Source organism: Neofelis nebulosa, chromosome 3 (assembly GCF_028018385.1).
Source record: "Neofelis nebulosa isolate mNeoNeb1 chromosome 3, mNeoNeb1.pri, whole genome shotgun sequence".
In the NCBI taxonomy this organism is placed as follows: domain Eukaryota; kingdom Metazoa; phylum Chordata; class Mammalia; order Carnivora; family Felidae; genus Neofelis; species Neofelis nebulosa.
In genome coordinates, this window is record NC_080784.1 from 195,532,186 (window position 1) to 195,543,661 (window position 11,476).

Here is an 11,476-nt window from a genome sequence, read left to right on the forward strand (position 1 = left end):
GGCGCCTGGGTGGCGCAGTCGGTTAAGCGGCTGACTTCAGCCAGGTCACGATCTTGCGGTCCGTGAGTTCGAGCCCCGCGTCGGGCTCTGTGCTGACAGCTTGGAGCCTGGAGCCTGTTTCGGATTCTGTGTCTCCCTCTCTCTCTGCCCCTCCCCCATTCATGCTTTGTCTCTCTCTGTCCCAAAAAAAAAAAAAAATAGATAAATAAATAAGTTAAAAAATAATATTCTAGGGGCTCTCAGGTGGCTCAGTTGGTTAAGCATACAACTTCAGCTCAGGTCATGATCTCACAGTTCATGAGTTTGAGCCCTGCATCAGGCTCTGTGCTGACAGCTCAGAGCCTGGAGCCTGCTTCAGTTTCTGTGTCTTCCTCCCCCTGTTTCTGGCCCCTCTCCCACGCTTGCTCTCTCTTCCTCTCAAAAATAAATTAAAATTTTTTTAATTTAAATTTCAATAACATTTAAATTAAAAAATAGAAGCAAAAAATAATAAAATAAATAAATAAAAATAAAATAAGTAAGGTAAATTAAAAAATATATATAAATTTCTGAGTACATTGTAGACAGCCCATAAACATTGACTCCCAATCTTTCTCTGTTCAAAATTTCTAAATGGACTTCTGGCAACTGTTTTTCAAGGGCTTTCTTTCCAAAGACAAAAGGAGGAAGCAGACAAGTCATGAGTGTCCACTGTGATACAGAACAAGTTTTCTACAGGAGGAATACTGCCACTTCCCACAGCTGTTAATAATAACACCAGAACAAGAAGCACGGACTGGATGTCAGCAGTGAGCACTCGTGACCTTTCTAGTAACTTCTAAAGCAAATCACAGAAGTAACGTCTCTCCTTTTCCCTCTTCCCTTACCTCTATCCTTCCTTACTCAGCCATCTGATGTGTTCCCAAGACTTTCAAGCAGCCTCCTCTTCTGGAAGATTCTACCCCAGAGCTACATTTTCTCAGGTGTCCTGGTAGCAGCTCAAGTCTGGAAGTTCTAAACACACTGTGTTTGCATTTGTACTCCACCCTTCCTTCCAGAGATAACTCAGCTCTGTGGCCCAACTTCCACATTTGTAATCACAGCAGCACCCAGGCCTACACTTTGAAACCAATTTCACTTTCCCTATTTTGCCCTCCATGTTTAGTCAGGTGCATCTAAGACTCTGGCTACTGGTCTCTGTTTCAGAGCCCCAGAATGAAAAATGGGGTTAAAGGAAGCCTCATAATCATGATAGAACTAAGCATCGAGGACACACAGGTGAATGTGAGGCCATGAACTTCATTCTGCTCTAATGATGTTCAGGGTCTAGCTGGGAATACAGACACTGAGCTGGTGGTCATCCCATCACCCACAGGGAAAACATGCTAGAATTCTGTCCTGTGCAAATACACTCACGCTCATTCTCTCACACACTGAGAGGGTCCAGGTTGTGCGTGGGCCAACATGAGGTTCACACCCTCTCACCAGTGGGGTCCTGCCAAGGTCCTACAGCCTTTAAAGAGTTTTGGTCCATTCATTGGCCAGTCTTCCTCCAAGAGTACCATCTTATCTGTCTCCCAGGTTCAGTCAACAGGTTAACACACACTCTTCAGAACACCCTTTGCTGAAATTCTATGGTAAAAGTAAGACCTCATACGTGACTTTTTTCATGAAGTCTTTCCCAACTCTGGTCCACCAGGTGGATGGTGCTCATGTCTGAAACTCTGTGGCATGGTGCAGGCACTTGGCTCAGAGCAATTCACATATTTTCTTGTTTGACAGGTACTTGAGTACCTCTTACCCCCACAGAATCTAGCGAAGGGCTTAGAGCACAGAAACCACCCCTCCCTCCAAGGAGCCACTCTCATCCACGTACACACCCATGTGCCATTACAAATCACACTGCCCAGCAGCACTGTCTCCAGGCCAGTCCTCCCAGACCTCCCCTCAGTCCTCCCAGACCTCCCCTCAGGACCCTGGACAGCAGGACTGGTGTTTTCTTCCTCTCTGAACCCCACTTCCCCCCGCAGGAGCCCCAGCATCAGGCGCACCGTGCATCTTTATTATGTGTTTGTAGGAATTTGTATTTTGTACATTGTGGACTCATAAATTTCACTGAGTAGAAGTTAATAAAATGCTGTAGTCATTCAAATGGGAGTCATGGGGAAGTGAAAATGAAGAATTGGTCCCTGAGAAATCTTGCTAGAAATTTTGAAGAGGAAGGAGAAACAAAAAGAAATTGTGAAATGAAGAAAAAGGAATCAGAAATAATAGTCAATGCAGGCACAGGGCAGATGATCTTTCTGTGATCATCAGAAAGCAAGTTAAGATGGATGAAGAATGTTCTCTGATTGAGTCTCTAAATACTGTGTATGTCTATGTTTCAACAAGCATGATGAGGACTTCACTGAGTTCACCTTAGCGGGCATCTACCAAGGGACTATAATGTGACAAGCAATGTGCTGGATGAAAGAGGATGCAGGGGTGAGTAAAACGGTATCTTCCCTCAGGAACCCAAGCTTGTATGGGGCAGGGAAGAAGGGAACTATCAGAAGAAGGCCCTCTCCTGTTCCTGAACAGCCAGCAGCTATCATCAATGGCTGAAATTCATGGGGAGGGCTGGTCTTCTCCAAGGCAGTAAGATTCCTGGAACTGAACTACACCTCTGGCTACCTCCCTGGAGGCCCATCTCTCCCTGGGTGCTGGCTCTCCATTTCCACCTGCAGACTCTGCTCCACCCTCCACCCACATTCCCTGGCTCCTGACTATTGCCCGGACAGGTGACAGTCTCCCACAGTACCAATATTTCCAAATTGTCAGCACTAAGCATCTGATAACACTCTGGTGAGTCTTGGCCACACGTCTCTTAGGTCTCGTGCACAGGGCCATCTTGGGTCATAATGCAGCTCCTGGGTGTGACCTTGAGACAGCAGAACCAGGTGTCACCTGTTCCGGAATGTTCTGCCCCTGGTTTAACTTAAGGAAGTTCCATCTTGATAAGCAGGGACAAGTTTCAATACTTGCCTACCCACACTAAAAGACTGACAGAAAGTGATTTGTATGGGGGTAAGAGATTTTGGAAAAGGAAAATGAAGGAAAAGGAACATATAAAGAAGATAAAGTCCAAAGACCTACAAAGAAATACTGAGAAGCTATTATATAAAAGAAACATCAATGCTCTATTAGCCCAAAATAGAGATTGATGGGGATTTGGGAGCAATGGTATGGAAGTTTGTTGGGGAGGTATATTTATTACAGCTCTGTTTGTTTTTATTATTCGTAATATACTGGCTTGTTCATTTAATTCAACTAACTATTTTTGCTTACTGTATTGCAGGCACTATTTTAGGTCATAAATATATACCACTCAACAAAAAGCCCCTAGATTCAATGAGCTTATATTCCAGGAGGGATGTACCATTTTTTATCATTGTTAAATCTAGTTAATAAAAGGTAATAATGTATAAAGAGCAATCGATGTCACAGAAGAACAAAAAAGACAAGAAAGAAATAAAAAATTTTAAAACTAACATAAAGGGATCCCTGGGTAGCTCCATTGGTTAAGCATCTGACTCTTGATTTCTGCTCAGGTCATGATCTCATGGTCCTGGGACCAGGCCACGTTGGGCTCCATGCTTGGGATTCTGTCCCTCCCTCTCCCTTTGCCCCTCCCGCACTTGAGGTCTTTCTCTCTCTCTCCCTCTTGCTCTCTCTCAAAAATAAGTAAATGAATAAATAAATACATAAATACATAAATATATAAATAAATAAATTTTTAAAGTGGTTTAAAAAATTTAAAAGCTAACATAAAGATACAGGAAGGACTAAAGCTGTCCACAAAATTTTTGTTACTCTTCTCATCACAGAGTAGAGCTTGTTTTCTCTTCTCTTGAACCTGGACAGGCCTGGTGACCGTTTTATTTTTTTATTTTTTTTTAATATATGAAATTTATTGCCAAATTGATTTCCATACAACACCCAGTGCTCATCCCAAAAGATGCCCTCTTCAATACCCATCACCCACCCTCTCCTCCCTCCCACCCCCCATCAACCCTCAGTTTGTTCTCAGTTTTCAAGAGTCTCATGCTTTGGCTCTCTCCCACTCTAACCTCTTTTTTTTTTTTTTCCTTCCCCTCCCCCCATGGGTTTCTGCCAAGTTTCTCAGGATCCACATAAGAGTGAAAACATATGGTATCTGTCTTTCTCTGTATGACTTATTTCACTTAGCATAACACCCTCCAGTTCCAACCACGTTGCTACAAAGGGCCATATTTCATTCTTTCTCATTGCCCTGGTGACCGTTTTAACCCGAAGAATGTAGTGGAAGAGACGCTGTGCTAGTTAGGGGTCTAGACCCAGGCTCCCCTGGAAAGAGTTGAGGAACTCTGAAGACACGTAGCTGCACCATGGTGAGGTCATGTGGGGGGGCTGTGAGGAGGAGACGCCCTGAAATGACACAGAGAAAAAGAGCCCTGGCCATCCCCGCTGTGCCCACGCACCACAACACCACCACACAAGTACAACGTCTGGGGCGTTCCAGTCGACTCAACCCCCCAGATGACTTCAGTGAAGCAGATCATCCAACTGATGCTAGCCAACACGCAGCATCTTGAAAGATAGTAAGTGATTGTCATTTTATGTCATTACAGTTTAGGGTAGTTTATCGGCGATAGGTAACCAAAACAGAAAGTGGAACCCGGAAGTGAGGTGATTTGTAACAGAACCCTGACACATGAGCATGATCGCTCATTCTCTGTGTACACTTGACCGAGATATTTGGTCACACACATGTGGATGTCACACTTAAATGGATGGACTCTAAGTAAGGCTGATTGCCCTCCATAATGTGGATGGGCCCCATTCAATTAGCTGAAGCCTTAAGAAAAAGACTGACCTCCCCCAAGAAAAAGAGAATTCTGCCAGCAAATAAACCTTCGGACCCAAGCTGCAACATCAACTCTTCCCTAGGTCTCTAGCCTGTCTGCACCCCCTTCAGATTTTGGACTTGTCAGTTGCCACAATCGTGGGAGCTAATGCCTTAAAATAAACATCTCCTCTCCCCCCATCCCCGCCCCTCCTCACCTCTCTCTCACTCTCTCCCTCTCCCTGGAGAACACCGACTACCACAGCGTGGCACCAGCATTGGGAGTGAGTGGCAGGCTGGGGTAAGACAGACCTCAGGGAGGGGCACCCGGCTGGCTCAGAGGAGTGTAGGGCTGCTGATCTCAGGGTTCTGAGTTTAAGCCCCACCTTGGGTGTGGAGATTGCTTAAGTAAATAAAACTTTACAAAGAAAAAAGAAAGACAGAAAGACCTTAAGGGGACTGTTCCTAAAGGCTGGACACACAGGAAGGAAACTGTCACTGGAGCCTAAGAAAAAGTTGACCCATGTTAGATGGTTGTGGTAACACTGTCGTCGGCAGTAATAGAAATACTTGAGGAACTTAGGAATTTGCCTAAGGAGATTTCCAGGTAGAATGTCAGAGGCGCACCTCATTTCTTTTCACCACACACGATAAGGTACAGATTCATTTTTAGACAGAATCAAGAGCAAACATTTCCAAGTCAGGATTTGCTGGGTTGGAAAATAAAGCTGCTTTTCATTCTTAGTCTTTCCTGGTAAAAGAATATCAAACTAAGAAATGGTCACGAGGCAGTAATCACATCCAGGGGCTGCCAGTAAACCATGTTCACAGGGTCAAAACATCAGTGCTGGGACTCCCAGACTCTGAGACAGCAGAGAGACATTGTGATAGTTAGTCCACCTTTCCAGCATCCCAGGTAATGCCAGCCTTTCAGCAGACCCCTCCATGGTGTCCCTCATGTGAGTGATGTCCCCTGTATCTTGGATATGTCAACTTAGTTGAGCCCCCAAATAACTCCAGTCCCAGCCAACATCACAAGGAGCAGAAGAAACACACAGTTAAGCCCAGTTGATCCAAGAGTCATGTAGAATAATGAAATGCTTTATGCTTTAGATCACTAAGTTTTGGAGTCGTTTATTATGTAGTCACAGATAAGCAAGATGCCAATTGTAGACCATTTGAAACTGAAGAATAATAAGGAAAGAAATCTACAAGAAACTTACTAAAGGCCTAAAATCAGTGGCGGAATAATAAGAATCAGCCGTTAACAATTCCCTTAACCCAGCAGTACCGTATTTCACTGCCTTTCTTCCATTTACATTCAGTTTTATATAGTTACGATTGTCATATACATTGTTTTTGATACTGGTTTTGTTTTGCCTGGGATCACGTAACATGTCAAATTTGTGTATATTAACACGTAGTTATAATAAAGACCTACAGAGGTAAGAAGAACTAGAAATACCAGGTCAAAATGGAATTACAAGGTTGAATAATTGACATAAAGTGAAGTTCTGGCCCAGTATAAAAGACCAAAGCAGGGAACATTGACCCAGCGGGGAGTGGATGGGAAAAGAGGATCGCAGGAATGATCTCAGAATTCATCAGGGAAAAGATTTCTGATGCTGAGAAGTATGACTACATGGGAAATAGCATGCCAGACTTTCAACAACATAGAAAGAAGGAGATTAGTGACCAGAGTCATAACCTTGAAGTTAAAGTCTCAAGAGTCAGGGGAGCAACAGAAGTTATAAGTGTTCCAAGGACAACAAGCAGAGAGAAAGAAAATACTATATATACATGACCTACAATATATAAGGAATGCCCGTAAGAAGAAATAAATAGGGGCAACTGGTTAAGCATCAGACTTCAGCTCAGGTCATGATCTCACAGTTTGTGAGTTCAAGCCCTGCATCGGGCTCTGTGCTAACAGCTCAGAGCCTGGAACCTGCTTTGGATTCTGTATCTCCCTCCCTGTCTGCCCCTCCCTTGCTTGCACTCTGACTCTCTCTGTCTCTCAAAAATAAATAAATGTCAAAATTTTTTTTTAAAAAACACAATTTTTGTACCTGTATTTATGAGGAATATTGATCTGAAGTTTTCTTTTCTTTCTTTTCTCATTTTTTTATTTTTATGTTTTTGTCTGGTTTGGGCAATACTAGCTTTATAAAAAAAATCGGGAATTATTTCTTCCTCATGTCTGAAAGAAATTGTGTAGGATAGGTTTTCATTCTTCTTTAAATATCTGGAAGAATTCTACATTAAAACCACTTGGGCTTGGAGATTTCTTTCTTGGTAGTTTTTAAATTAAAAATTCAATTTCTTTGGGGTGCCTGGAAGGCTCAGTTGGTTAAGTGTCTGACTTTGGCTTAGATCATGATCTCACGGTTCTTGGGGTCGAGCCCTGCGTCAGGCTCTGTGCTGACAGCTCAGAGCCCGGAGCCTGCTTCAGATTCTGTGTCTCTCTCTCTCTCTCTGCCCCTCACTCGCTCATTCGTTTTCTCTCTCTCTCTCTCTCTCTCTCTCAAAAATAAATAAAAATATTTTTAAAATTAAAAAAAAGAAAATTGGAAACGAATTTTTGTGGACCGAAATAGTTACCTCTACCCTATAGAATGAGATAAATCAGGGGCACCTGGGTGGCTCAGTGGGTTAAGACAGCTGTTGCCTGTCTCTTGGGTCACCCAGTCATCCCACAGACATAAGGTTGTAGGTAATGATCTCTGTGCTGATGGCTCAGAGCCTACTTCAGATTCTGTGTCTCCCTCTCTCTCTGCCCTTCCCCTATGCATGCTCTCTCTCTCTCTCTCTTTCTCTCTCTGTCTCTCTCTCTCTCTCTCAAAAACAAAATAAACACTAAAAAAAAAATTTTGTTTTTTTTAATAATGAGGTAAATCTACCTGTGCTAACACGGAAAGATCTCCAGGGCCATGTGTTCAATTTTTTAAAAAATAACAGTAAAACAAAAAATTAGAAACAACATAAATTTGGGGCACCTGGTGGTTCAGTGGGTTAAGCTTCCAACTCTTGATCTCATCCCAGGTCATGATCTCAAGGTTTGGGAGTTCAAGCCTGCCACCCGGCTCTGTGCTGACAGTGTGAAGTCTGCTTGGGATTCTGTCTCTCCTTCTCTCTCTGCCCCTTCCCTGCTTGTACTCTCTTTCTGTCAAAATAAATTAATGAACTTAAAAAAAAAAAAAAAAAAAGAAACAACATAAATTCCGTCACTGGAGGACGGATACACTGAATTGTAATTTAAATAGCTTTAATACTAGGTATCCATTTTCATGTTGGCCTTGATCTCTATTTATTATTGTTAAAAGGTGACTGTGATACTGCCTTTCCAAAAACAATAGCATTAACACTTTGTATGTATCGGGATTATTCCTCCTAATCCTCAGAATTTCCACATGTGGAAGAATTTCCACATCATTCCATTCTCCATTCTGAGATCATTGCAGCCCAGAGAAAGTATCTTGCCCAAAACTACACTGTGACTGACAGAGCCGAGATTTAAACCCCAGCCAGTGTCATTCCCGAAGTTGTGTCCTTAAACTCTCCGAGGATAAAGTGACCATATGTTCTGGTATAAGTCTATGGACTCAGCATAATTAGTAACAGCATCCCCTTTGTCTTCAAAACGTCCCAGACATAGTAAATTCTGCGGTCACTCTACATACAGGACATACATAGGCAACATAGCACAGGGGGTGAGCCCAGTTTCTGGATCCAAATTTTGGGCGATTGACTCAAACTCTCTATTTCAATTTCTTCGTTTCTAAAATGGGGGCGGCAGTCAAGTGCCTCACACAGTTAGTTGTTACGGGACTCGGTGATTTCATATTTCTTAAGTGACAAACACGTGGAACCGTATGAATTATTAACCCATTTGCATAGTGTCTGCGTGTATGTGTGTGTGTGTGTTTAATATTGACCCGGCGCCTTGACAAACATTTAAAAAGTCACGTGGTCCCTACGGAGCCTGAGGCTTGCTACCCGGTGATGATAATCTAACCAATAGCGTGAATTTACATTGAACAAGAGAAATCTTAAAACTGTTACATGAAATGAAACTTAAACGTCCGCGTCTATCATTACCAAGTCAGGATAGATAGCGCTTGATTTTAGCAACACTTTAAGTGTAGCCTAAGGGAAACGCCTCAACTACGGACCGACCCCGGCAATCGTTGGCCTGGAAAAAAAATGTGCAAGAATCGGGGGGGGGGGGGGGGCGGAAAGCGCGCGGGGAGGCTGGTGGGGTGGGGGGTTGGGGTGCGGATTTTACCGCTCGGCTCCCCGGGCTGCCGGTGGTTTGCAGGCGGAATTCATTGCGCGATCCCACACTCCCAACAGAAATTGTGGCTCCCGTGCCCGCCTTTGGCAGCCTGAGAAGTAGCTTTTTGCTTCCGGCTGGTTCTACTTCATGCACAACTTCAAAAATCAGTTCTGTGGGTGAAACCAAACCCTGGGAATGAAAGTCAAGAAAGCGGTTCCCTCTGGGGGTGATTAGGTGGGAGGAGGAAAGAGGAACCCTCTGGAAAGGTTCCGCAGACTGATGTGGGTGGTGTTTTCAGGGTGGGTACCGATGCGTCGAACCGATGCACCTGACAGTGTAAATTTTATCTCACGTTCCAAAGTTAGTGTTTTGGTTTAATTTTGTCACTGAGCTCTCTGTCCCATTTATCCCTGGGGGCGCCAAGAAGTGCTGTTTTATATTCATGAATAAAACTCACTGTAGTGGTCTGGCCCCTCTGATGCCATCCTCCCCCCTCCCCTCCCGCTCCCCCCGCCACACACACACACACACACACACACACCTGCAGGCTCCAGAAGCCTCCTAACCAGGCAGGTGTCACCGGTAACTCTCCGGGCCAGAGCCCGCGCACAGAAGTCCCCTGCAAAGCAGAGAGCGCCTGCGATCCTCCGCGCCCACCAGTTGCGCGCCTGCAGCGCGGCGGCGAGCGCGGAGGGGGGCCCCGCCGGCGCCGCGCACCTTGCCCAGAAGGCGGGCGTCTGCGCCCAGGGATCGGCTGCGGAACCGCGCGCTCCCCGCCCGCCCGCGCGCGCAGGTGCCCACGCCAGGCGCTCCCGCGAGCGGCGCGGAACGTCAAGGCCAGCGCTCCCCAGCCGGCACTGGCCGGCGGGCTCTCCGGCGGAATAGAAGATGCTTTGTTTTCGCGCGCGGTGCCCCGCCGCGCCCCGCAGCGCGCCACCGGACGCCGACTCACCCCAGCTCGGGTCGCACGATTTGGGTGTAGGTGTAGCACCGTCCGAGGATTATCTCGTAAAAATGGGCGGTGGTGCCCGCCCCCTTCCACTCCTGGTGCTGGGGCGGCTGGCGCCACATCACGATCCCCACCACCACCGCGATGATCACCACGACCAGGAGACCGAAAACCACGCAGAAACAGATCCGGGCTTTCTTGGAAATGTCGCAGCAGGGTTTCTCCCCGGACACGGGCCTGAACCTGTGGTCGGCCATGGGGTCCGCCGTGGGGTCCGCTCGCGAAGTTGCAGGAGAGACCACCCGCGGCCGGTCCGAAAGCGAGGACGGAGCTAGCCCGGTTCTGAAAATGCACCTCCCCTTTATCTTGCACGGCTTCCTTTCCCACCCCCGCCCCCTCTTCCAAAGTCCCTTGGCCGGCAGGACAAATAAGGATTTCAAGGACTTGAAAGGCCTCTACGACTACCGCCGCCGCTCACTTCCAGACTCCTGAGCCGACAAGGACCACGCTTTGCAGTTGCAGGAAGAAGCGGCCTCCTTAAGCTTTCTCTGCAGGCCCCGGAAAAACACAATATATCCTTATGCTTCTCCACCAGCTCCCTTGTTCAACCTTGCACTTTACAATTTAGCCACACCCCCTCCTGGAAAGTGTGAAGGCCGGCTGCCTACCTCTGCACCTGCCCATAAGCAATGCTGTCTGTGGGGTGGGGGGAGAAGGAGAGGGAGGGTGCCCTACCTCTACTTGACAAGTTTGACAAATGCCTGCTCAGCCCTCTTCAAAAGCTCCACTCAAGCCTCGTCCCTTAACTCAAGTGGCATCAGTAATGAAACCTGGGTTCAAACTCGGCACCTCTACCCACTACTGGAGTGATACTGGGCACGTTATTTGATCTCTCTGTGCTTCAGATTGAAGACTGGGATAATGGCAGCATCTACTTCATGGGGTATGGTGAGGGTTAAGAGAGTTCACATTTACAATGTGCTCAGCACCATGCCTGGCACAGGCTGAGTGTTCAATAAATGTTAGCTATTACCACCTGCTTCCATAACCCATGGGATGTGCTTGGAAAAGTATCTGGCATGCCGTAAGCACTCCAAGTGGTGGTTCAATAAATAATCGACTGACTAGTCTCGGATATGCCCTGCCTGTCCTCTCTCAAGGTTCCTTAGCAGTAAGACCATCTGTGACATTCAGCGGAGACCTAAGGAAAGTAAAAAATCAAGCCACAGGACTTCCTGGGCCAAAAGTTCTCCAGAGGGTGAAGTGCAAAAACTCTGAGGCAAAAAAAAAAAAAGCCCTTGACCTGTTGCAGCAGCAGCAAGGAGGCCATTGGAGCTGGAATGCAGGGTTAAGGGAGACGGAACAGGAGAGAAGTTCAGAGGGTAGCAGGGGACCAGATCACTAATAG

General features: G+C 46.1%; 1 protein-coding gene across 1 annotated transcript in view; it reads right to left on the reverse strand.

Moving 5' to 3' along the window:
• CD38 (CD38 molecule) overlaps nucleotides 1-10,687 on the reverse strand; it is a 58,489-nt gene extending 47,802 nt beyond the window's left edge. The window contains exon 1 of the mRNA XM_058723046.1: nucleotides 10,072-10,687. Coding sequence (XP_058579029.1) covers nucleotides 10,072-10,325 — 254 coding nt within the window. The 5' untranslated portion in view covers nucleotides 10,326-10,687. The remainder of the gene's footprint in view (nucleotides 1-10,071) is intronic.
• Nucleotides 10,688-11,476: the final 789 nt, after the last annotated feature.